At 43.3% G+C, this 27975-nt stretch overlaps 1 protein-coding gene across 2 annotated transcripts in view; it reads right to left on the bottom strand.

Annotated features, from left to right (window-relative positions):
• Positions 1-7252: 7252 nt before the first annotated feature.
• Positions 7253-27975, bottom strand: part of atp2b3b (ATPase plasma membrane Ca2+ transporting 3b) — a gene marked incomplete at both ends in the record, with an annotated part of 35389 nt that continues 14666 nt past the window's right edge. For both annotated transcript variants that reach the window (XM_080030401.1, XM_080030402.1), the window contains 17 exons: positions 7253-7801; positions 15625-15807; positions 16325-16432; positions 17990-18201; positions 18403-18616; positions 18939-19130; positions 19394-19500; positions 19583-19670; positions 20362-20541; positions 20674-20832; positions 21296-21371; positions 21533-21639; positions 23922-24056; positions 24251-24360; positions 25723-25855; positions 26901-27043; positions 27216-27287. In XM_080030401.1, the coding sequence (XP_079886527.1) occupies positions 7253-7801; positions 15625-15807; positions 16325-16432; positions 17990-18201; positions 18403-18616; positions 18939-19130; positions 19394-19500; positions 19583-19670; positions 20362-20541; positions 20674-20832; positions 21296-21371; positions 21533-21639; positions 23922-24056; positions 24251-24360; positions 25723-25855; positions 26901-27043; positions 27216-27287 (2768 nt within the window). The remainder of the gene's footprint in view (positions 7802-15624; positions 15808-16324; positions 16433-17989; positions 18202-18402; positions 18617-18938; positions 19131-19393; positions 19501-19582; positions 19671-20361; positions 20542-20673; positions 20833-21295; positions 21372-21532; positions 21640-23921; positions 24057-24250; positions 24361-25722; positions 25856-26900; positions 27044-27215; positions 27288-27975) is intronic.

Raw genomic sequence — 27975 nt, 5'->3', positions numbered from 1 at the left:
TGACATATGACATACCCTAATGCAGATATTTAGAACTTTCAAACCGGAAAATGAATTAAAAGTGGTTCCTGCCCTGCCAAAGCACGTTTAAACAATACAACACATGGCTGGTATTGGACCTTCTTCCTCTGCCAGCCCTAATGACACTTGAATACCCTAGGGCCTTGTTATATTTATAATATGACCAGTCCTAATATACAGGTGAAACTCGAAAAATTAGAATATCATGCAAAAGTTCATTTATTTCAGTAATTCAACTTAACAGGTGAAAATAATATATTATGTAGACTAATTACATTCAAAGTGAGATATCTCAAGCCTTTATTTGTTATAAGTTTGATTATTATAGCGAACAGCTTATGAAAACCCCAAATTCAAAATCTCAGAAAATTTGAATATTACATGAAATCAATAAAGAAGGGATTTTAAATACAGAAATGTCGGCCCTCTATAAAGTATAATCATCCAAATATACTCAGTACTTGGTTTGGGCCCCTTTTGAATGAATTCTTGCCTCAATTCCAATTCATTTTCCATGATATTCTAATAATACAAGTATCACCTGTACAGTGGAAAAACTGCAAACTCCACTGCTAATGCCAGTCTCCATTAACCATTATGAGGAATGTGTGGTGTGAAAAATGTATGGTCCAAGCTGGAGACGTCACCAACTGGAAGATCCCTGATGTGGATGTGATGCTGGTCACCTCATCAGAGATTCAGGAAGACTGGGAAATTACTTACACTCCAAGCCACTGTCAGGCTTTATCGACCAAAAGGAGCTAATAACTAAACCCTTTAACAGTGCTGCTGTACACCTGTGTAACCACAGCAAAGTCCATGTAAGGATACCAACATGAAATGGATTTAGTTTTTTTAAATTTCCTATTTAATAATAGGCCTACGTTTCTAAAACGTGTTATAGCTTTAAGGCTTTAGACCTCATTAAGAAAAGGCATACTGCAAACTAATGTTGAAAAAAATCTCTTCGATATTTGTTTCGAATTAATGAACAGTTATTAACCATGGAACTATTATGGAGCATACCCCAGTGATGAAAACGCCTGTATTGTCTGCTTTGCCCTGTTATAGCCTACTATCGGAGGGGCTATGCCGTATTAGCTGCGGTGCTGTTCAGACCTGTGTGCATTCCACTATATCTGTTATACAGTCTATGGTTTGTATAAGACATGGTCACATAGGTCCCACATTTTCAAAATGTGTGTGTGCTGCCGTGTCTGAAGTTCCTGATTTTCCTCTGCTATGACTGCACTTCTCATATTTTCTGGGTCACAATGTTGGATCAGAACAGGAAGAGAAAGCATTCTGCAGGTAAGAACTGCCAATATACTGACTTCATGAAGTCAATAATGTTTGGTTTTGAAAGAAACTCTGGTTTTACGGCCTCTAGAAACGGTACAACTGCACAATATATTTCAATGCAGAGATCCAAAACAAACATTTAGCCTACAACAGCAGCTGTTCCTTCCTCAGGAAAACTCAGACATTAGCTTGCAGGTTTCGAGCAGCAAAGTAACATCTGGCTTTGGCTTAATTGGAATGCAGACTTTATTAATGTTAATTACACATGTTGAGTCCTACTGTCTGCTGGGAAGAAGACAAAATGGAGAAACATTGGCCCTCCACCTTCAACACAACAGGTTGTGTTGGTTTGGCCCCCATGGCCACAGGCTTTTTCATAAATGAAAAAAACTCACATTCTTCAGGCTGTCTGACCCTACACTGTGGAGAGTTGGGATAAAGTAAGACACTTTTAAATATATGTATTTTTCTTTGTCATTGTTGTGCTTTATTGATAATGCAGAGAGACAGAGGTGAAATGGGGCAAAGAGGGGAGTGACATGCAGAGAACGACCACGGGCGGGAATCGAACCCGGGTCTGTTCCTGGGCGTGGGGGGGGGGGGGTGTGACGCCCTACCAACTGAGCTAAGGGCGCCCCAAAGTAAGACACTTTTGACATTTGCTGGGACTCAGAACACAGGACAAGACCCACCTGTCATTTTCCATCTTTTGAGACTTTGATTAATATATTTTTTTTTGGGATCATTCATTGAATAAAGATGTTACTTAGAGTCCATTGATGTTAAAGGTCACTCTCCTGTCCCCCACATTCAAACCATGCCCTTGCTGACACCCCTTCAACCCCCACCTCCAGCCCGCATTGTCTCTATTCAAACTAGTCTCCTTGCTACCTTAAATATAATGGATTCATTTAAAGAGGGCACAGACACTGTCTCACTTTACCCCACAGCATTTGTCTCACTTTACCCCGAGGCCACAATTTGAGAAAAAATAGGCTAGCCTACCGCTCTTAGCCATTCAGGCTAAACTTCAGTTAGCATCATCTCATGGTTTCATATGTTGGTAGTTCATCAACATGTATGATAGAAGTTTTTCTACCTGAATCAATTTGCTTTGCACAACAAAGCAAACAACAACAAAAATATTTTTGTGAAAAAAACATGCTTACAACAGCACAATGAGTTCCTATCCTTCATGGCTAAGGGGAAATGAGAGGGGTTTGAAAACATAATGCTCACACGACCAAAAATATGTTCCGTAGCCTAGATACAGGGGGTGTCTCACATTACCTCGTTCTCCCCTATACTTCATGCGGCCAAGTTAAATGGATAACTGAATTACCCTTGAGGCATTTCGTAAACGCTTCATCTCCTGAAAAACATCAGGCCAAGTGTCGCCTTGTAGAGTTTAAAATGTTAGCACAGAAGAAAAAACACAGGACCACACAGACTTTGTCAAAGTTATTATTGTAGAATACTTTGATGTATTTTTTTCTTTCATACAGACAAAAGGTGTTGGACTTAATTCCCATTAAATTCTCTTAGATTTCCATACAGATTTAGTCTACAGTATACAGGTGTGTTCTTTCTCATATATAGATATTTATTCGCTTAAATAACAGGCAGGTAACTCTTTAATATATTCAATAGTCTTTATGTTTTTTTTTTTTTTTTTGTTTGTTTTTTTCATTTCAGCACAGTTAAGGCTGCATTTTCTGTCTGCAGAACAGCGCTGCATTGTGCAAGAAGGGGAACCATTTCACCCACACAGTATTTACAACAGTATGTATAATGAGTAATGTAAAACCTTGATTTCTTCCCGTCGTAACATGGCAGTAAATACTTGCAGCAGATCTAACAGAGCAGCCTAAACAATGCACGGCAGCATTGCACTTCTGCAGTCTCTAGCTCTGCATCTCCCTCCAGTTCTCCATTCTCCCTGGGTCCCCACGTTGTCCAGTCCTTTAGATCATAATGAGGTACATTTGTATCTCCTGTATCTCTATTTACAGAGTGGTGTCTCTGGTCTTAAGAGACTGTAAGCATCTCCACACATCTGCACACTTCAGGGGCTGTTCAGTGGACAGAAAACACAGCCCTCAGAATATGCTCAGGAGAATGTGCAACTGACTTCTTTTTCCATCAGTGGGAGCACCGGTGGAGAAAATAAAAAATTAATAAATAACAATAATAATAATCATAATATACAAGCGCTTCAGTTTTGTTGTTCCTCTCTTTACAAAAAGCAATAGGATAAAAGAAAGAAACATCAAAATAATAAAGGAAAATAAAAAGTGTAACAGGAACATAGTACCTGTAAAATCAAAGATGCACATGTGCACATTTGGGCGGTCTGTACAGTCGTGGTGCAGTTGTACAATTTATAATTTGGATAAATATAATATATTCTTTTTTCACATCGTGTTTCGCCTTTTGTGAAACTGTCTCACAACATCATGATGTAACGTGGCTGGACGGATGGACAGAGATGGCTGGAACTGGACAGTCAAATTTACACTGCACTGTAGACTATTCGCTTGTTGTTTTCTGTGATTGTGTTTGTGTGTGTGTGTGTGTGTGTGTGTGTGTGTGTGTGTATATGTCTGTGTCTGTGTTTTTAGAGCGCAGAAAAGCATTGACAGAGCTGTGCTAAGAGAGGTGCTGAAATAGAATAGGTTAGACTTGAACAGGGTGTGTGTGCGTGTGAGAGATAGAGAGGAAGAGAGCAGATGTGGAGAGATCATATATCACACGGTAGTGACAGTAGCCTAAATGATTTACTAACACATAAAGAGTGACATTAATGATACCAAATGCATGCTTCAAAACAGACAGACCAATACAATGTCACCACCCGCCCGCTCCCCCAGGTCAGGTCAGGTCGGGTCATGGGGGTGGCGATGATGATGAGCATTCAAGAAGACAAGAGTTCTGTACAGGTAAGGGTGTTCCCAGAGAGCCCTGCGCATCCTGAAGCAGAACTGGCAGGACAGACACGCATTCTCATCTCTGTTAAGACTCTAATCCTACGTCTGGGTTACGTGAGTATCGACATGGCAGTCTGTTGCATATTGTCTGCCCTTGCCTTTCTCTGGTGGTTGGGACCAGTTTGATAACTCATGGAGTGGGAGGGTGTGTGTGTGGGTGGGTGGGGTGGGGGCTTCCAGGTTTGCATTGCAGTCCCACTCCGAGGCAACATGAAGTCAGCGGTCACCCACACCTAGTGCAACATGGGAACACAAGAGGGCGCTCCTACGCCCCGCTCTGGAATGTGATGGCTGTTTGGAATGTATGTTCATGGAATGTTGAGGCAGTTGGTGATGTCACAAGCCATCACGCGGGGCGCTCGCCACTTTGGGGTGTGCTGCTCATGCATTGTGTGTTGGACAGCTTCGACATAATATGTCTTAAAGGAATAGTTCAGCATTTCGGTGACATACGCTTGTGTCCTTTTATTTTCTGATGAATAAGAAGATAGATGCAACTCTCACTCAGACCTGTCCATTCAATATGAAGCTGAAGCCAGGACCTGGTTAGCCTAGCTTAGCATCAAGACTGGAAACGGGGGGGGAACAGCTAGCCTGGCTCTTGTGAGCCACACAAAAACCAGAGTGCAAAAGCGTGGTTTTACGTGGGGTTTTATGCCAGGCTGCTATGAATATTTACTGAGTCAAGCGAATAAATAATCCAGAATGTAACTCTCCATAAAAAACACTTATCCTTTTTTACAAATACGGTTTTGCAGAGTATAAAAGTATGATGAAAACCAGTGACAGCTATTTGGCCATGAATGATTCATTCTAATATCACATTCTTTCAGCACTTCTGGCAGAATATAACAATAATTTCTAACAATAAAATGTATTTATTGAATGTGACCGCACCGACTACAGTAGTGTCGGTATTGGCTGCAAAATCCAACAAAAGGCTCCTGCAGGACAATCCACTCTCACAGTTTATAAGTGTGAAACGTGTCCAACGGTTTCCAGACCTTATGCTAAATTAAGCTAACCTGCTGCTGGCTGTAACCTCGTTAGTAGACTGCAAATGTTTAAGTGCGATCAACCTTCTCATCCAACTCTCCCTAAGCAAACGAATAACCGCATTATACAAAATGTCAAAGTGTTCCTTTAAGGTGCCCCAATCGACCAACTGTACATCATGATGATGGGGAATGCACAGTATTAGACGCAAAGACATGACACATAAGCTCTCATTGGTCATACCTGATAGATCTGGGTGGGCTTCAGGCCTAAAGCTAAAAAATTAACACTCACATGACCCTTATAATTTTTTTCTTCTCTGTAAAAATGAGCGGATCTAACACCCGACAGATCAAATGAAACAATCTCTTTTGTCCACAACACTCACAGGTACACGATGGACACAATAAAATGGCACGTAAGCAGGAGCGGGGCTTTGAAGTGAGTGTCCGTTACTCTTAAAGGGCCATCGCCTGTGCATTGTGTGTTTGATGGCATTTAAAGGGTTAATGCTTCACAAGCATTCAGCTTCTTTCCAACTAAATAAAAATTTAAAAAAGCTGACACACACACACACACACACAATCACAAAAGCCCAGGAGGGACGAGGCGAGACTACCAGAGAAAAGGAAACAACTGAATGGACTAAGGAACAGCAAGAGAGAAGATGATGCAACACCTGACAGCAGTGAGGAAGCTGGAAGAGGATGCCACCCATGGGCGCGCCCAAGGCGCTGTTGCCCATACACACTCATTAGTTCACTCACATGGCAGGAGGTTGTACAGTAAATTGCGTCAGTCCTGTATGGGGCTAATGTATGTATACATCATAATGTATGTGACGTCCCACACTGTATCATCTCATAGCAGGGTGGAAAGTATAACACATACATGAAAGTCATGTGGACTAATGGGGCGGCATTCAGGGATTGGGCAGGTCTGGGGCTGGAGAAAGAACAGTGATGACCATGAAGAGTTCTGTGCTGTTGCTTCCCAAACATTCAAATATATATACACATATACTGTATATATATTTATATGCAACCCTACCCACCCATCTTTTAGTCGTTTTCTTTTGCAGCCGTTCTATTTCCTATTAGGTTTAAATGAACAGTAACTTTCTTTGCAATTTCTGTTTTAGTTTTTTTTCAGAAGAGACAAGACAATACATGTACACATTGAAATAGAGAGGGGGATGAAAGAAGAGAAGATATGTCAATTGCAAGAGAAAGCGAAATAGAAAGGGAGAGAAATAAAATAAACCGGTGTAGAAGAGGGAAATTAATGAGCACCATCATGTAGAAATAAATGGATCTGAGGGTGGAATTGAATGGAGTCTAGTTAAAGCTTGAACAAAGCGTTTGACCTATATTGCAAGCAAAGTGATGGGTAAAAGTGGCCGTAGAATGCAGCCTGAGAAATGATGGCGGCTGTGACTATGGTGCCATGGCAGGTAGGTGGGTGATGACGACAACACTAACGATGTACATCGATAGAAACGGAGTTGAGTCAGTCCCTGGCCCTGACATGCCCCCGCCCCTCCCCCCCCAGATATGCTGTCGAGTGGTGGGCCGTTTTCTTTCGACGAAAGCCAGAGAAGATCTGTGTGCGTGTGTGGGGCGAGTGTGCGTGAGATAAGGTGGGGTTGGGCAGGCGGGCGAGGGGGGCAACTGATGGGGGTGGTGGGTTTGGAGGGCTGAGGTTGGGCTGCGGTGTCAGGGGGGCGGGGGGGGGGGGGGGGGGTTGTCAGACTGAGAGAGCTGCAGCAAGGGGGTAAATGGTGGTGAAAGGCGCAATGTTCTCGGGGAGCCACAAGCACAAGTGTCAACAGCCATTGTCCACTCCCTCCTGTACCTCCCCTACTGTACCTTCGATTGGATGAAAAATGTCATGTTATGTGAGTCCTCAGCCCCCTCTTTCCTCCTCCCCCCCCACGTTCCAATCAGTTATAAAGAGGTCTCCACGCAGTACAGATGGGCCAAGTGAGGGGCGGAGGGTTTCACCGGCCTGTACCTGCCTTGATGAGGGTTATGGTGCCTTTGTTGTTGTTGGTGGTTGTTGTGATGATGGGGGCTGCGGTTGTTGCTTGGGGTAACTGCGTAGTAGGTGATGTGTTTGTTGCAGTGGTGGGCGACTGTTGAACTGATGCTGCTGCTGCTGCTGCTGCTGTTGTTGTTGTTGTTGTTTCGGTTGCACGGGGTGACTGGGAGGCTGTGCTGGCGGTAGGGGCGGGTGGGGTGTGTGCGGGCCGAGGGTGGGGGCTGGGGCTGGGTGGGAGGGGGCGGCGGCTTGCGGAGGGCCGGGTGCAGGTGCTGGTGGTGTCTGCTGAGCTCCGATTCGTCGTCCACATCGGTGTCGTCGATCAGCGGGATGTTGTGGATGAGGTCATTGATGAGGAACTCCGGGTGGGCCATGAAGTTGTGGATGGAGTTGCGGGATTCCGGCTTCTCCCGGCCCTCGTACAGGTTACTACGGAACGCATTCACCACTCGCATCTGCCGAGAAGGGAAGGAAAAGATGAAGGGGGGGAGGGGGGAAAAGCACAAGAAAAGAGAGAAAGTCAGATGTAACAAAAGGTTACAAAAGAGACAAGGGAAACCCCCAGACACACTCAAGACGTGTGTCCTCCAGTATAGACAAACAAGAGTGACAGACAGATAGACAGACAGACACACAGGGCCAGGTGGCTTCAGTCAAACTGTCTAAATAACTGCTATTGGTCACATTGGTGTCATATACATTCTATGTAAATAAATATAAATCAACATGTGTTTGACTTGCAGATTGGACTGATTATTTTTGTCATATGAGAAGTTTAACAAGTGGTCTTGTTTAGACAGGACAACTTTGGACAAGGTTTGAGCTGAATTTATCTGGTAACGGATACAATAAAAAAAAAAGTTGGACAGGACGATGAGCCTGGAACTATCACCAAATGTATGTAAAGGTCGATTGGCAAGCTTGTTTTAACATCGAGATGCTGTCTGTTTTTTTAGTCCTGTATCCTCCATGTAGCATGACATATCAAGGCCATTTCTCACACTTTGTAATGCTATGACAGTGACCTTGGAACACAAACATCTTCACTAATTCAGTACCAACAGAGTGTCCACCTGATCCTGTGTGTCTACAACAGACAAACGTGGAAAAAAACACAAGGTGTTTCAAAATGAGTTGGCTCATGACACCTTTTTGTCAGTTCTCACACACCAGTCGGACCTCACAGGACGAGAGCATTCAGTAGCCACCATCACAAAGACCACAGAAGCTGCAGACGCTTCACATCATTCAAATGTGTGTGTGAGTGTTTGTCAAGGGTGAAACAATGTGTGCAGGGAAAACACCTCAGCACACTGGATCACATGCATGCAGACGCACACAGATGGGCGTGGTTGTAAGACACGGATGGAGAAGAAGCAGAAATGGTGATTGTGTTAGTTTAATGTACAATAACATAAGAAATTGGCAAGAACCTATTGCAGTGACCACACACACACACACACACACACATGCAGCAGTAGCAGTGTAGCTGAGTGAACCAACAGTTAAGTTGTTGCCACATAGTGCGGCATGGAGGTTGACGTCTGCATGCATCGGACAGTTGTCAAACATGGGTGCTTTATGTTAGAGAGATCTGGTTCATACTTCGCAACACATCTGACAGCCACCCTGTCAGCATCTATACACACACACACACACACACACACACATATATGCTCACACACGCACAAGCGCAATATGAACTGCAGTTATGTAGCAGTGATAGAGGAGAGCAGCGTGATTGAAATAATGATGATGGTGTTGCTGCAAAAAAAATCAAGTCTTGCAAAACAGATAGGTGACATCACGGAAAATCAGCAGGTTAGAACCGTATGTAATTGGTTAGATTACTGGAAACTGAAACTGTTTGGTTCAAAGGCCGTAGCGAAGCGCGGGCAACAGCCCTGTCACACATAAAGAGGCAGCCAGGTCATGCTAAATCAGTGTACACGTACACACACACACACACACACACACACACACACACACACACACACACACACATCAGAGTTCGGTCTATGAGTGTGTTTCAAAGATGTATGCGTGCATTAACGCATTCTTTTGCCATGGCAGTTGGTCCATGCACCCTTTCCCAAGCCCAAACATAGAGGTAAAGAAGCGGCATGAGCTCCAGAGAAACAGAGACAATTCAGTGCAGATATAAGTGACAGGCAAAGGCAGGCAGAGCCCTACATAGAGACAGTTTGGCCAAATGATTTTGAGTAGCTTCATGGTGACTGCAGCACCCACTGGAGTCCAAACTGTGATCATGAGAGGTGGATGGTCGGGCAGCTGAATGGAAATCAGTGCTGCAGTTGGCCAAACTGAGAGAAGTCTCTATGTATGACTCTGGCATATGTGACAGACAGACGTACGGACAGACAGACAGACAGACAGACGGTCAAGCGGTAGGTTCAGTGCTTATCTGTTTTTCCAAAGAGCCTGTCAGACAGTAGAAAAACACCTCATGCAGCCTGAGAAGGTTTCAGAATGTTACTTTCTCACTTCGTCAGAGCTCGCGTTTGTTTTCATTTTGGAGTAAACTTTCGAGTATATACGACCCGAGTGAGGCCAGAGAGGCCGAAGGTCAGCGCACTGCTTCTTTCTCTCACCCACTTCCTTCCTTTCTCTCTCCCTCTCTCCCTGTCGGCTCTTTCAGCAGTGCTTGATGGAAAAACGATGATGGTTAAAAGTACGAGAAGGTAAAAGGCGCTGGAAGGTAGAGGCAGCTGTGTGCAAAACAACTGTTGAGATGAGGAACCGCAACATAAATACAGGGAGAAGCTGTGAGGTACATGAGTTAATGGCTCTCATTTCCCACCGTGTGGCCCAGCAGCACTCACCCTTTAATACTGTATGTGATGACTGAGCTCTAATCTAGCAACACCTTCTTCAATTCAATGCATATCGGCATATATGTATTCTTCTTCAATTCAAAGAGAAAAACTGAGGGCGGAGGCTGAAACCTCCTTTTAAATAAAAAGAACGTTAGCAAAGAATTGAGCAGCTGAGAATGGATATAAAAGAGACAATTCAGTATTTTTGAAGATGGGTGTGACGGGGTCCTTATGCCTAGTTAGTCTGTTACTTTATGGAGATGGAGGTCAGCTCAATCATTTCAGGGAGTTTGGGGGAGACGTCGCTGTAGCAGAAGACATTTAAGATTTCTTCACTGCTTTTTAAACAAACTGATAAGCATTTATACAATGTTGAGAATTTTTTATTTTTTTGCTGGTCCCCTCTGCAACTGTACGAGGTTGATGTCTTCAACAGGGGCGTCTTTCCCAAACTCCTCAAAACTTCATTTTCCCCTTTATCTTTCCTGACAGAAACAAACTTTTACATGAAGCTATTTTTCTTGACTTTACTGTAATTGCATCTGTTTCGAATTTTTTATATTTTTCCCCGAGATATCCCTAGAGTCTTTTTATTACCAAGCGAAGATAGAATTAGCAGTAAAATTTAGGGAGGCGATGGTGTCCACGTCAGAACTTACACATCATACTGTTGACAATCATTTCTAGTGTTTTTTCGCTGGGGATTCCCTCATGGGACCACATAATTTTAAATTACTTAAATTATAGGTAAGTATTCCAAAGACCAAATAAAAGACCAAAACTAGCAATGTGTTAGTTGGTCTACAACATACTTCACTACTCAAACTGTGGCACTCAGACTCCGACTCAAGCTTGTTGGTTCCTATTGAAAATGAACATCTTCATTTAAAAATGCTAATAAATCTAGGGAATTTTGTTTATTGTGAGAGACTGATATTTCTCAACACATATTATCCATTGCCATGAGATTTTTGACTGATGCTCATGTTTCAAAGACAATGAATACTGACTTTAGTGATCCACTGATTTCTCCTCCACTGTTTTCATTTGTCCAATGAAATCTAAATATTAACTAGATGGATAAGCACAAATGTTGTGCTGACATTAATGTTTCACATGATTGATTTTTTCCTGTTTTGCAGTGAAATATCTCATATTTTCTAAAATGACCAGCTATTTCATGTCTCTGTAGAGTACATAACAATAGTCTTCACTCTGAAAGCTGCCTCCACACAACATTTAGGGATCAGAGAAGCAAACCTCAAGGTTAAGCTTCTCCTTCACATTCCCTCCTTGTCCTATTTGTTTCTCCAAACTGAACCAAACTTCATGAAGCAAGTATGTGTTGTACTGCTGTTGAGTATCTGTTTTGGACACAACAAGCTCATTGAATTGAGGGGAAAGAATTATAAAAAGTAAGAAATGAGCTAGCAGTGGCTAGGCCTGAGTGATGGAGAGAAGGATGTGTATCCAAAGTGCTCCAAAGTGTCAGTATCCTGTATCTACCCCTACGGGTGATGAGCAACGTGTTGAGAAAGGCAGTGTGGAATGGAAGGGGGGAAGGATGGACAGCTAGGGAGCAAGGGAGGTAAGGAGAAGCAACTGAGAAGACGGATGAAGACTATCAAATGAAGAGACAGCAAAGCCCACACACATGCACACGCAGTCATTCACAAGCATACAAGAACAGATGCACACACTCGCACACTGACAGAGAAACACACACAGAAGTCAGCATACGGCTCTCGGATATGTCAGCAAATGCACACCAGTAAACACGCTTGCAAGCAGACACGCGCAGAACTGACAAACAAAGAAATCAAGAGAAAACATGGGGGTTGGACGCTACTCTAGTAAGGAGATGGAAGGATGATAAAAAGGGATGAGGTAAAGGACAAAATGAGATACAAAAAAAAGAGAAAGAAATGAAGAGAAACTTACTAAAGGAATCTTATCGGTTCTAAACAAGAGTCTGTATTTAGATCTGGTCAAATCTAAATACTTCTAACAAAAGAACAGCTCTACTTATGAAGAACAGTAAGGACACTTTTAACAGAATATTTCTGCAAACAGGGAACCTGTAATATCTCATAGATATAGAAAGAAAGAGGAGAGAATGATGGCGAGAGAGAGAGAGAGAGAGAGAGAGAGAGAGAGAGGGGGGGGAAAAACAGACCGGACAGAAAAAAGAATCAGGACTTTTTAGAGACATCAGAGGGGGTGACGTTGGAGCTGGAATTACTGTTACAGAAATAACCAGTTGACAACAATTGCGGCACCGGAAAAAAGTGAGAGGAGCACAAGAACGAGGAAGGAAAGCAGTCCTGGAGACAGCAATGTGTTATCGGGCTTTTATACTCGAAGGTTTACAGTTAAGAAGCCATATCTAATGAGTATGAATCCTATAGCAGTGAAATCTAATCCAGGCATTTTCTACAATATAATAGAGTCACAGAATTGTTACAGCAACGCTTTATTCTCTTGGTTTTTAGAGAAAAGAAATGACACTCCTCCTTTACATGACAGATGCAGCAGGGGGTCCACCACAGTAACCACGCTTGACCTCAATCACAGACAGGAAATAACACGTGGCGCTGGAGGGGCCGCCATACGCTCTCTGCACTTTTATGATGTGTCCTTAAAAAAATAAAAAAATAAATGTTTTCATACTTAAATTGCTTCTTTAAAAAAACTAAACAAATCCCTTTAATGTCTATATGAAAATTGCATTTGTGTTTGGACACCTCAGACAGAGAGAGAACAGTGAGCTGCCTCCAGCGCCGACAAAAACACTTAACAACTAAACAGGCTCTGGACTGGGACCGGGACTGGATTATGTTTGGACCAGACCAGGTCAGACCAGAACCACAACAGCCGGTCAGGACTTTGTGCTGTTTGAAAAGGGAGAATAAGAGAAAAAAATAAACAGAGGAGACATAGCACACACACGAGCAGCGAGCGAGCCGGAAGGGGGACACAACCATAGAGAGTCAAAAATACTGCAGTCCACGTGCCGTGCAGCAGTGTGTGCGTGTGTGTGTGTGTGTGTGCCTTCGCAAAAGTGTGACAGAGAAGAAGTGAGTGCATGTGTGTGGGCAGGTGTACCTGTGTTTGTGTGTGTGTGTGTGTGTGTGTGTTTAATGTGTGTACATGCGTTCGGCGGACTCACTCCCGGGGGCTGGGCTGGTATTGGCTGTTGCGGTGGAGAGAGCTACGTGAGAGGGGGTAGAGATAGTGTTTACGTCGTGGAGCTGACTGAGCACGGAGGAGCGCCGTCTCACCGCTCCCTGAAACGAACCGCTTCGCTTGAACGTGCTCACTACCTCCATCTGCAGGACAGAGACAAAACAGCAGCACTCAGTCAGGGCAGGAAGGGCTGGTCTGAGTGTCTGAGCTTGTGTGTGTGCGTGTGTGTGTGTGTGTGTGTGTGTGTGTGTGTGTGTGTGTGTGTGTGTGTGTGTGTGTGTTGTGGTCCCTTTAAAACCCTTCCTTATTCATAATTTCTAGAATAAGGGGTCATAAACCTTCATAGCAAGATTCCTTGCACCTTACTTGTTATTAAGGCTGTGTATTGGCAGGAATCTGGTGATACGATATGTATCCCGATACAGGGATAGGATATATTGTGATATATCGCGATCTACAAGCAAGGCGATTTTTTCAAAGAAAAATAGAAAAATCCTCAGTGTTACACACAATGTTATATGCATAACCAAATCCTGTTTATTTCTATGCAATCAGACTCAGAACAGTTGGACCTGCGTTTGTATTTCACTGTTCTAGATTCAACTTTCATCATTAGTAAATCAATCTAGTACTACTTATTATGTAGGTAAAAACTGAGGAATTAACATCTGCCTCAATCAGTGAAAAACTTAAACATGCATGTACGTACAGGAAGGCTTAGATAAACATTAAGAAATACATTTGTAAACAGTGTTAGAAACATAATACATGGGGCGCCCTTAGCTCAGTCGGTAGGGCGCCCCCCCCCCCCCCCCCCCCCCCCCCCGGGCCGGGCCCAGCAGCAGAACCGGGTTCGATTCCCGCCCGCGGTCGTTCTTTGCATGTCACTCCCCTCTCTGCCCCATTTCACCTCTGTCTCTCTGCACTATCAATAAAGCATAAAAATGCCCAAAAGATATCTTTATAAAAATAAATTTAAAAATAAATAATACATGGTCCCTGCAATATCCAACATAAAACAATTTGTGTGCAATCCTTGGAGGCAGCAAGGCTAGGGTCAGGGTAATGGTTAGGGTTAGAGTAAGTGCTGCCTCCAAAGCTCCGTTGGGAGGACAAAACACCATCGAGCAATTTGAACAAAGGAATGACCTGTATCTGTATCATAGAAAAAGAACATAAAGGTATAGAAAATAACATTTGTAAATTGTGTGTACATTTTGACACAAAAGCTAATTAAAGTCCATGTCTTACCAGCGGCATCGAAATACTTAATTTGTATTTTTTATATATAGCCTATATCGTTTTTTGCAAATCATGTGTCGATACAGTATCGTGAAGTTAAGTATCACGATATTTAAATGTATCGATATTTTATATTGTATCCAATATCCTTACCCAAACTGATAATATAAACGGTGTGTGTGTGTGTGTGTGTGTGTGTGTATGTGTATGTGTGTGTGTGTGTGTGCGCATGCAGATTTGTTGTCTGCACACTCAGACCAAACCCTTATGAAAAAACGGACCACTTTAGGCAAAGACAGGCACTTAAGCAGAGAGTCGGGCTCTCTAACGCTGCTCAGGAGGCTGTTGGCAGGTTGTTGTTGACGTTGATGCTGTTCTGCTGTCCAAGCAGTGCAAGGATCAATCAATAAAAGCAAGTCGACAGCCAGTCTACTTAACAATAGCCTCTATACAAAGTGTAAACACTCGTACAGGCAAGTGCCACCGCAGTGAAACACACATGAGCGTCTAAAGTACCACTTCATACAGGGCCATGAGACATGAGCAGAGCAGAAGGTGAGCTGTGTCGGAGGAAAAAACCTGGAGTCGTTATGTTAGGCACAAATCAGAACAACAGAACAGACAGGGTAAGAGAAAAGGCAGACTTTGGACGAGTGAAAACAAATCAGATACAGACGTTTCAACTTAACTTAAATGCTATGTCTATCGAAGAAGTGTCAGTAAATCAGCAAAGGCCATGATACTGGAAATTTGTTTAGAGTGTTCCTACACGATCCGGAGACAATATACCTCCCAAAATGATTTTTGCGTTGCATCATGCAGCATGTGGTTAGGCCCTCACATTCAGATTCATGTTGTAATTCCCCTTTAAACAAACTGTTTCTGTGTCATGGCCTTTGTGAAGCTGCTGGTCGAGGTGTTGTCGTGCTGTCTGGATCATTACTCTGTGTGTGTATTCCTGTGAAAGAGGTTTGGTCACGGTGTTTTGCTTTGTCAGCCCTATCAGACAGTACCTGGGTCTGGATGCGGTTGAGGCCTCTGAACCAGAGGACCTGTCCGCGGCGCAGCTCCCTCTCGGCGCAGTCGATCTCCTCCTCGTCATCCGCCATCTCCTCCCCTTCCTCCCCCTCCGGCTCCAGGCCAAGCCCCGCCTCTTTCAGGCATGGCAGCCGCTCTGTCGGCACGGTGGAGATCACCTGGAAACACCACAACGCATGATATCACATGTATGGATTTTGTACTGAGCATCTACAGTATGAGTACTAGGGCTGGGTATTGAAGTTCAATACTTATTTGGTACAGACCGAAATGCCTCAATACCATCGAGTATTGAAAAATGTATGGCATCGAAATGTCAAGTAGTATCGAAAAATGCAAATCAATCTGAAGATGTAAAAGTACTGGTGATTGGCTGTGTGGAGCTGGCACAGGAGATAGGGAATTTGTGGTAATCTGAAGGCAGTTACGACGATTGTAGCTAGTTTGATTTTTAAGATAATGTGTACAGTATTGTCATCTTGTTAAAACTGATTTCATAAAATTGGTATCGAATTTTTTTTAACGATACCCAGGTCTTTCTAAGAGAAGCTTCTCCGACCAGAGAGGTGTCATCTCAAATGTTTCCTCAGCCTCGTGTCAGGGGGAAAAACTCGAGATAAACAAGCATTCATGTTTTGCTCTGCGAGGTTTGACTCAGGCTTAAGAGCTGCTTACCTGCCCCCAGAGCAGCTCTCCAACGCCCACGAACAGACACCACAGCCACTGCTCCACGTTGAGAGGGGCACAGCTGAAGGGCTTCCCTCCCCACTGCACGATCACAAACTGCAGCAGAAAACGCAGAGAGGGAGACGCTGTTATGGTCACACACGCACAGGCAGACACAAGCACCGCACGCACCATGTATATCTGCTGCTGCACCAAGCGCACAGATGTGTCCACGGTCCACACCTCCACCTTCCCCATTTTAAGTATAGGCTGTAATAACCCCTGCTGATAAAAATCGTGGTAACACAACGCAGACATTTTCTGTTAATGAATTGTATTAATTCATCAGTGAGGTATAGCCAGCCATTAATGGCTGCGCAAACAACTTTCACAATTTAACGAGGCTAACAAAGAGCCTCAGTCAATAAGAAAAAATATGAAAAATTACTATTACTATTAAGTATATACATTTGTAAATACATACATTTCAAGCCACCGTGACAACCCGAAAACGATACATTTTGTAAGGACCTCCACAGATGAATTAAAGAGTTGAAACTATATTTGTATTTATGTAGAGTGCCAGGATTTGACAAGGATGAAGAATATGTGAAATAAAAAAAGCAATACCTCTGGTTCCCCTGCATCGACTTTTGCTCAATTTTTAAACAGTCCAGACAGTGAGGAATCACACTTCTGCTACTTTATATGAAGCCTATAAAGTCCTCTATTTTATTAGCAGATTTATTGGGGTTCGAGGGACTCGTAAATCAAAGTTAGGACTATTTCTCCAACTGATTGAATCTATTTTAAAGGGGGAAAAAAGCAAAAGCTGTTAAACTGTGGTTTTACTGTAATGCCTTAAAAGTGAATTGAGATACATTCGGAGCTGAAAAACACACAACCTCAACTACATTCACCACAGCAATCACTCCAACTCAATTTGGCTCCAACATGACAACCGCGGCCTTGTGGGTTGTTTCCGGTCTGCGTGTGTAAACTAGGATCACAGAAACACCTCCTATAGGTGGATGTTGTGACAGCACTCTAGATAGCAACAGGATCATTTACACGAGGAACAAGGCATATCAGATTGACACTATCATCTTGACACCAAACTGCTAAATCGAAAATGTCACCGAGAGTACACGCATAGTATCACATACAGTAATAATATCTTCCATACTTCTCTCTTTCTCATGTCTTTTCTTGTCTAATCCCTCATTGAACTGTCTCTTCGTCGCTCTCACACTGCACATCACTGCCCCCCGCCCCCCGCCCCCTCCAGCTCTCCTCTCTGGTTTCTCCCCAGAGAACTGAAAAATATCCCTTTTCTTCTCTCTCCATCTCTCCCTCTGCCTCTGTTTGCCTGTGTGTGGCTTTGTGTACATACAGCTCTCTGCTCACTTCGCTGTGGGTCGATTCAACAAACAGGCCTCCTGTGGTCGGCAAACGTTTGAAATCTAAAGAATACGGATCTTTTTGTTGGGGGGGGTAGAATCGAGGTACAGAGTGAACGACAGTGTGACAATTTTACAAGCTGTCAGGGCCTGAAGATGATATATTTCTCTTATTTCACAACACCCATCAATAGAAGACACTGAAGTTTGTCATTCCTCTCTCTCCTTTTCTCTACCAATCAGTTTGAGAAAACAATCAAAACAAGGGCCTCACCTGGATGAGAAAGGTCCCGAAAACGATGGAGCAGAAGATGGGGTTGGCAAATATGCCGTCAAAGACGTTCCTCTCTCCGTGGATCTTGCGGGCGTTGATCTCGTTGAACAGCTGCATGAGGACGAAGGTGTTGAAGATGATGGTGTAGTGCTCAGAGGGAGGGGAGTGGAGCGGAGCGTGGCGGCCACAGTCGATGTTAAAAATGTGCTCGCCTTGGATGGGGACAAAGACAAGGGGGAAGGAGAGGAGGTGAGAGAGGTGAGTGCTCGATCTGCTTCAGGACAAATACACTTCTTAACTGCTGAGATGGTGTGTGTGTGTGTGTGTGTGTGTGTGTGTGTGTGTGTGTGTGTGTGTGTGTGTGTGTGTGTGTGTGTGTGTGTGCGTGTGTGCGTGTGTGTATGTGAACACACCTGCAAACAGCAGGGTGAAGATGATGATTAGCTGGTACACTGCGTGGCCCAGGATGTTCTTCATCATGGTCAGTGAGATGAGGGGGTTGTTGCGGCCGTAGGGTTTCCGTAGCAACAGGGCCTCGGTCGGGGGCTCGGTGGCCAGGGCCAGAGAGGCAAACGTGTCCATGATCAGGTTGACCCACAGCATCTGCACAGCCTTCAGAGGAGAGTCCTGCAGACACACGTTCAACCACAGGCCTGTCAAGATTCACCACTAAACCAAAACCCGGATCCCCACCATGAACCATTCATTTCAGACTTATTTGTGGTAAATCTTCCAGTTAAGTCAAACATATGCAAGTTGATATTCCTTGTGTATCAAATGTGTGATTGTTTCTGTGTGTGTCAGGACGTCTGTGTCTTGCTTATATCAGCTTGAAGTAAAGATGCAGATTCTGAGTCAGTGATGTGTCTGTTTGTGTGTGAGTGTGAGTGTGTGTGTGTGTGTGTGTGTGTGTGTCTCAATGTGTGTGCTTCTTAATAAATCTGTCTACCTGAGTGATGCAGGCCCCACTGAAGGCCACTATGACAGCCACTACGTTGACTGTGAGCTGGAACTGCAGGAACTTGGAGATGCTGTCGTAAACATTTCGTCCCCACATCACCGCCTTGACAATGCTGCTGAAGTTGTCATCAGTCAGGATGATGTCAGACGCCTCTTTGGCCACGTCTGTCCCCGCAATACCCTGACAGAGACATGACATGTTTAATGCAAGCATCCAAGTGTGACTCAATACCATGCCCTTCCTCAGCTTGCTCTAAAAAAATGCTTTAATTTGCTTTTATTAAATATAGGAAGATTAAAATTCTTCATGAATATATACTGGAATATATCAGTCCTCAATCATTCAAGCATTTGTTAGGGAAAAAAAAGGGATAAGAGTCGATCGTGCATCATGATAATACATGATGTAACTGTAAATGAATGGTGAATAATGGGTCAGGTTACCATGGCGAAGCCCACATCAGCCTTCTTCAAAGCCGGTCCGTCATTGGTTCCATCTCCCGTTACTGCGACAACCTGCCTCTGTTCTAGGACGGTGCTGTCGATGATGCCTGGACACAAGGAGAAAGGAAGTGTGTGAGTGAATGTGCACGGCTGTGTGTGTGTGTGTGTGTGTGTGTGCCTGAGACTCACCTTTAACCAGTGTGTGTTTGTCAGTTGGCGATGAGCGAGCCAACACGCGGAGTTTGGGCCAGATTTTGTCGATGCGTTCCTGTTCAATCTGACGGTCAGGTGGAGAACAGAAGATAATGAATAACACACCAGAGAACCTATTAACTCTCGTCTTCTTCTCTCACTAGATGTCGCTGTTTGTACAGAGGCAAATTAAACAGTAAGCAGGTGTGACCGAGGAGAGAAGGCGCACTTATATTGTGCTGCACTGCACTCTTACATAATGATCGTTGACACATAGCACTGAAGAGAGTTCATTATAAAAGCAAAGTCGCAACACTATTCAGCACCTATTCCGCTCCATTACGCATTCTGCTGAATTCAGATGATAAGGTTAATGGTTTAGATTTAACTCTAATAGTGTGAATAACCAGAGCATTGCGGGGATCAAGGCCAGTGACCTCCAAACATCAGACTTCGATCTGAGAGGATTTACTTTACATACATAAATAATAACACACTGTGACCCGGAGCGGTGCTTGTGAAGTAGTGAGAAAACAAGAAAAACTTGGGAGTCTCGTTTAAGAAAAATGAATTCAGACACATGTATCAGCATTTCCCAAATACAGGACCATCTGACATAACATATACAGTAAGAGTCCAGATGAAAGCAGTTATGTATGTGGCTACTCCTACAAAAGACATTTAGTTAACATCCACTTTTACTTCGTTTCAATCGATGTTATTCATTTCTGTGTAGGTTCACCATGCCCTCAACCCTTGCGGAGAACCCAGCTCACCTCTCCCTTCTCGTTTCTGATTCGTCGGTTGAAGTCTTTGCCCTCTATACAGATAAAGTCGTCCCCGGGGTGGATGATGCCACATTTAGCAGCAATGGCCCTGGCTGTGTTAATGTTATCACCGGTCACCATCCGCACAGTGATGCCTGCACGCTGACACTTAAGGATGGCGTCAGGCACCTTAGAGGGACAACACAAAGGCAGTACTTTACAAATACGGTGCTATAACTAAAAAGTCTGGATGGCATGTCACAAACTCACAGTAGAGTTGACACTAGAAATGAAAACACACACGCTCCATGGTGCACCTACCTCAGGCCGCACAGGGTCCTCTATCCCAACCACAGTGATGCAGGTCAACTCTGTCACTATTTCAGCCTCGGTATCCCAGGCTGGTTCCGGATTGGCCGGCAGGTTGCGGTATGCGATGCAGATAGTCCTTAGCCCCTCGCATGCCATTGGCTCGATCACCTTTCAATCAATCATTATCAAAGCTGTGGTCAGAAAGGAAGGTCCACGAAATTTCATGCAGCAAACGGTATTAAAAAAATATCTCATGGCTAAACATTGGATTTAACTTCAGGCACACACCCTGAAGATTATGTCTGGAGACCTTTTGAGTACATTTGTGGGAATGCTCTATGGAATAAAGCTGTGTAAGGAGGACATTCCTTTTTCTCGAGGCACAGGCTGCGTTAATGAGCTACATTTAGGCCTGCAAAGGCTTATCCACACTGTATGTGAACCAAATAATATGCTAAATATTTTAATTAATGCTGAAACCATAGTTTCTGATCACATTCTGTTAAGAAATTCATTCATTCACAAACTCAGAAAGGATTATGATCCTCAACCCTAGCGTAAAATGAAACACGAGGCAATAACTGGGGCACTTGTATCCCTGCGTAAGGTCAAAACAGCACAAGCACCTAACCTGTTTGACCATGTCATCTCTGTCACGTGGGCGGAAGGTGCGCGCTTCTCCATTGGGATCTAGGATGTAGGAACACCTGGAAAGAGAGGAAAGACAGTTACAGAGAGAGAGAAAAGAAAAAGACAAAACACTCTCGGACATTAAAGCTTTTTTACACAGTCTCATCTAAACTATTGATGAAAATGTCAACCCCTCCAAGACCATCTCCAACTCCTCTGACCCTCATCCGTCACTCACTTCTTCAGCATGATCTCAGACGCTCCTTTGCTGTAGAGGCGGAAAGAACCGTCGGGCAGCTTGATCACCGTGCTCATGGATTTCCGCACTGAGTTGAACGTATACACCTGAGCAAGAGAGAGGGAGAGGGAGAGGGGGCGGGGGTGTTTGTGACTCGGGAGGTTTAGAAAAGAGGTAGAAAGACATGTTCCCCAACTAGAAACGCAGCTCTGAGTGTGTTGGATGGTTTACCTGAGGGGTTTACACCAGTGTGGTTAGGCGTGATGTTGGCTGCTTGTGGAGTGTTGAATCATTCAGCTTAACTAAAGACCCTTTACAGCTCTGATGGATGGTGTTTAGCTTATAACACGGCACAGAGTTGTAGAGCAGACTGTTGTTATATTTGAGAGCATTCAAAAGACTTGATTGGTGGTTTGCTGATTCCTAATAGATAGGATGGATTTAAATCCGTACCGAAGCACAGAGCCTCTGCAATGATTTGCTGTAACGTACTTCCTCCTCTCTTTTTGTTCTATTTTTGAGCTAATTCTGTTTCTCTCAACAAAGCATCTGATCTATTTCTGATGCTTGTTGTTGGGTAGGAAAAATCTATGACATTTTCAAGCAAACGGTCTGCACTAGATTTTTAAGTTTGGGGGCCAACTAAGACACGTGAGTTTTAAGGAACACCGGCTACATTTAAGCCAACTAATGATCTTTTGTCATATGTATTCTAACTTTTTTTGAGTAATGGAAAAAGTTTTGAAGTCCCTAGCTAAGAATTTCAAAATGTAAATGTTGTGCCAACAGTTTCAACACCGTTTTATGTTTGAGTCAACATCCTGACTGACTTGGTTTTGTTTATCTGTATGACAGATAATAAGTTGGCTCCACTGTTAATGTTTGAACTCCTTAGTATATAGAACTCAACAGTTTATATTTGTATACAAATGAAAGATACATTTTCATTGCATATGAACGATCATTTCTTACAGTAATTATTTTTTACATTGAGCCTTTTGTTTAAGCTGCAGTACAGTATATAGTTTACATCAGGGGTGTCCAAACTTTTTTCACTGAGGGCCACATACAGAAAAATCTACGAAGGGCCGGGCCACTTGGCAAAAATAACACATTTATCAGGACATGTAGCTGCTCTGATGTTCAGTTTCATAGTATCTTCGTAAATTGTAATCCTTCTTCACGGCAACACTTTCCTTGCAAATTAAACAGACACACTTCCCCTCAGAGCCAGCCGAAGCCTCCAAGGGGCCCTAAGCAGAATTTGATTAGGAGGCCCCTCTCCAATGTTACCGTGCCCAAAGCATTGACTATTGTTAATTGCCTTCAGACACCCAGTGTTTTCTGCTATTGCCTACAATGTCCAGCGGGGTGAAAATAGTAGCCAGCCGAGTTCCCAACCCTCCTAGGGGGGTCCGGGGTTATTCTCCCCCGGGAGATTTTTTTAACTTTTTAAAGTGAAATGCATGACTCTGGTAGCCTGGCATTCCCAGACCTGCCACTAGGCGCAGGCAAATTAAATTTGCTGCGCGTGTTGGTCTGGACACCCTCCGTTGAAGCTTATCAAGAATACCAGAAATCTGGTATAACGTTTCAATTGGTTCTATCTAATATGGGCGCGCCAGAGCCCTTTATATGGTGCTCTGGGGAGGACGTAACCGGATGACGACAGTGACGTGCATGCGACGTCGAAGCTGTGATAGTAAACATCAAAGATGGCTGCGGATATGTTGTGTGAGTTTGAGACTGCTTTGGCCTCGACCCTTAACGAATTGGAAGACGGGACTCATAGCTTTCACTAGCAAGTAAGTGGAATGTTCTGTTTTGCCGACCGACAACGGCAAACGTTTAATTGAACAGTTTAACAGCTGTTCGCTAAACGAACGGGGCTTACGTCACTTGTGCATCGCTCTGATTGGTTGTAGTGCTATCCAACTGCGTGCAGTGGCATTTGAAATGCACGAGTAGGAGCCGCCCCTAGAGTTGGAAATTACTATTGATCGTCGCCAGACCCTCTATCGTTCAAGATATCAGGGTCAGGATTTCCAGGCTATGACTCTGGTGCACTTTGAGAGGAAATATAAAGAGGCTTAATGAAGAATTTTGTGTGAAAAAATTATTTGGAGACACTGTGTCGTATAATATTAATTTAAAATAAAATATTATGCAGGGTCCTCTGGGATGGGCTTGGTGCTCTTTTTCTTTTATGGGACATATTTCTTTGTAATATAATGAATGCATTTAAATCATCTAAAAATTAAAAGGGCCATATTACATTATATTTTTAAAATCGGCCGCGGGACAATAAAAAGTGGGCGGCCCGCGGCCGTAGTTTGGACACCCCTGGTTTACACCTTGTGAAGGTGGCTGTTGTGCATGGTTGCCTTACCTTGTACAGACTCTCCTCAGGGACCTGCTCTCTGACAGGGGCGTAGTCCTGCTGCAGGTCTAATACAAATCCCAGCAGGCCACACTCCGTCTTGTTGCCCACCTGCTTAGCCAGACCCCCCTCTACATCAGGCGGCTGATTGAAAGGGATGTCGGGGCAGTAGATTAGAGAGGGCAGGGAGGAAGCAAGAGAAGGAGAAAAATGCGGATTAGGCAAGAGCACAAGCATGAACATTGAACATGGACCACTGAAGGGACTGCAAAGTGAAGAATAAAGCCAGACAATGACTTTCTGAAAAACAATGGCTTCTGTGTTTGTGCATGACTCACTAAGATCTTGGAGGTGTAGGCGCTGTTGATAGCAATCGCATTGACACATAGATCCAGTGTCTTTGAGTTGACCTGTCCAGGGTCCGGAACTGCGCGGTGGTGCACATCACCTGTGCAACAACAATCTGACTTTAATACAGTATCTTTTATAAGCTCTGTATATCCACCCTATATTATATCTGTATGACTCTGAAAACAGCAAGCAATGGATAAAAGATGGTCTGCCACCAAAAATAAGTCTACGAGTATTGGTTTCAGTTGTGAGTCTTAAGGCTGTTACATACTCCGCGAGAAGAAAGAACAAAGTTCTCGGTGACAGAGCTGCGAGAAGAAAATGACGTCATTTTCTTCTCGCAGTTCTTATTCGGCTGTTCTCGCAGCTTGTTCTCGACACATCACCCGGGCCGAACTTTCTTCTCGCAGCTTGTCCGAGAACTACTGTGTGATTGGTCAGTCTGAAGTCAATGACGAAAGCGAAGTGCCTTAAAGAAATAAGGAAAATCAGCTGGCACTACCTAGTCAGTTACCATGGTAACAACGCGTGACGTTTGCCGCGGTGAGGAGTTCGGCAGTTGAGTTCAGTATGTAATGTCAGACCAGAAAGAACTTCTCGCAGCTCTGTCACCGAGAACTTTGTTCTTTCTTCTCGCGGAGTATGAGCCTTTAGGGATATAATGCTGCTAAGGGAAAGGAAACAGTACTGGGGATACAAGTGAAACAGAGATATGCAGCACTTGTCATGAGTTTAACTCATCATACAGTAGTACGATAACTCTAAAGTGATGTCATTGGGGCAAACTCTGGCTCAATGGCTTAAAATATAGAACAGAAAGTACGCTTTGCTATCTCTAGTGAGTCATCTTTTAAATGGCCAATTACCACAGAGACAAAGTTTAATCAAAAAAGACTAAGAAAACCTTTGCTGATAGAGGGGGGTTGTCTACAATTAGGACAGACTGCACACACTTATTACAGCAACCTCATTAATTACAATATTTATGAAGATAAAACCAAGATGTGCAATGGTGCATCCGAAAAAGAAAATAATTCTATCGTTAATGTAGAAGGGCCACAGCCTCGAGGGAGGGCCCTGCCGACCACTTTTATCCAAAGCTGGACTCTTAATTCCTATTTTGACTAGTTGAAAACCTCACATAAAAACATAGTTGTTGTTGTTGTATGTTGCAAAATCTTGCAAAAACGCTATTTTGAGAGAATAAATGAAATAAGCAAATCTTGCAGCACCTCTTCAATGCTCTTAAGGTACAATTTTGGGAAACACTGATCTAATCACAGTGATGTAAAACTTGGGTCGAATACAAAGTGGGAAGGAGGAGGAGGAGGAGGAGGAGGAGGAGGACGTTTTAGAAAAGAAAGAATCTCATGTCACTTCCGTTTATTCAATCGATCAATAAAGACATGCTTGGTGAATTTGATTTGATTATAGTTTTTTTTTACGCCTTGTCACTCACCTAGATAACTCTGCACCACAGTCATGCGGTTGGTGGTGAGGGTGCCGGTCTTGTCTGAGCAGATGGCCGTGGCGTTGCCCATTGTCTCGCACGCGTCCAGGTGGCGCACAAGGTTGTTGTCTTTCATCATTTTCTAAATACGAGATAGTGATGGAGAGCAGACGGGTGTGTGAGGGGTGGATGATAGATAGATAGAGGGTGGAGAGAAGGACAGGGAGATGGGGTGATGGAAGGATGGGAGGAAGGAAGCAGGGACAACTTAGTAACTCTTCACTGACATGATCATTCAAGGGAAAAACATTTTTGAAGGAGTTATTGCAGTGCATAAAAGGACTGATATTGACTTAATTAAATAAGGTGATTATTGTAGGCGGAGATGGTGCAGGGGGCCAATTATATACGGGACATATGAGGGTCATTCTTAGGCAATATATAACGTCATAAGTTACTTTTCATTCAAGACGTATATGATTCATACAGTGGATTTATACATTACCATGTGCAGGACCTTAAGGCGAGACACAGCAGGCAAAAACCTTGTTTTTTCAAGTGTTTTCATAATCATTCTTAGCACTTTTCTTAACGTTCTTAGAGAAAGATTTGATTGTATGTTGTTTATTATCTGATTTATGATTTCATTTTGTTGTTCAAAAACAAGTCGAAAATGCATTTTAAGACATTTACAGATAGTTTTTTTTTCTATTTATAAAATGAAAAAAGGCAGTATCCAAAATCTGTTCTGTAAACACTTTGGACACTAGTATGTTTTAAAAATGAAACAAAGATGGTAACTCTGACTTCATCCAACATCTAAGTTTTAGTTTAACAAAGAGGTGCTAATAGGCATAATTAGTTAGATATTGCCAAATTTGCATATTTATTCAAACATTCTTGAAAAAATTGTCATAGAAAAAAGAACTATTCTTATATAAATAATCAACTGGCAAAGTTCCATGACATGACATCTATAAGTTGACAAATGTACCCTAATTACCTGCAGGGTCTCGCCTTTAATTGATTTGGCTGAACACTCTGCTAAAGGACTGGTTCTGTGTCTAGTTCCACTGGACACACATTTACTCTTGTTCCTTTCCAGTATGGTCTCTGTGAACTCTGTTACTTCAGCTCCTACATTTCCATTTGCTCAGCATTCACTGAGCGGGGAAGTGTGGGTCTACCTTGACGGAGTAGGCCAGAGAGATGGTGACAGCGAGAGGTAAGCCCTCTGGGACAGCCACCACCAGCACAGTGACTCCGATGATAAAGAACTTGACAAAGTACTGGACGTAGATTGGAGTACACTCCGTCTTCCATGACTGACCTGCAACACACACCACGCTACATATTAAAGCCAAGTAGATAAAGGACTGAGTCATACACAGCAGAGCGGTAAACATTGACCACAACAGGAAGTAAAAGGGATGTATTCGGAGAAAGTGTGTGCGTTTGCTTGTTTGTTAGTTTGTTTGTTGGGAAGTTGTATACACACATACCTTCAACGACAAACGTGTTGACGACAAAGAACAGCACCAGAATGATGACAGTGATGGCCGACATCACTAAACCTGTGGACGAGATTCAAATAAGACAGTTTATCAGTGACGCACACTTCCACACTGTGCTTTATCATCAACTTCTTTCCTTCAGCTGCATGATCACGTTTCATCAATCGCTACGAGGAACTTTCAGTTTCTGTTGAGTATAGCGGCCCCTTTGGACAAAAGCGGTAGTGTCTTTAGGACACCAGTGTCTTTAAGATCGTTGCTAGCGCGCCCCGGCAGTGCATGCCTTTGTTCTGGAAGCGAGTCAGATCAGAGGATGCTACTTGATGAAGTTATGTGCTTTATATGTGACTATGTAAGATTAATAATGGTAATATGACGATGGTGAAGCAAAGTCAACTTTGACTTTGTATCGCTCACAAACACAGGATGTTCCGATCTGCCTGCCGTAAATCGTTTTGTCTAGGTTCCGAGGAGAATGTACACAAGCAATAAAATAATAGCTATATAAAAATAGCTAAATAGTTTTTGCAGATGGTCTCGGGTGCTATTACGGATAATTTATAATCATCGGAGGAAAAATTAGACTGTTTCATAAACATTTAAAAGTTCCTAGTAGGAGTTTCAATGAAACGTAATCCTACCTATGACTCTTCACACCTCATGTGCAAAGTTTCACACAATTAATCCATCGTATTCAGGAAGAAACTTTCTCTCACAACTTTGTGTGATGATGTCTAGAAAGTGTGAT

This window comes from Ammodytes marinus (genome assembly GCF_949987685.1).
Source record: "Ammodytes marinus genome assembly, chromosome: 7".
NCBI lineage: Eukaryota > Metazoa > Chordata > Actinopteri > Uranoscopiformes > Ammodytidae > Ammodytes > Ammodytes marinus.
Note: the sequence above shows the minus strand (reverse complement) of the source record. Positions and strands in the feature narration are given on the sequence as shown.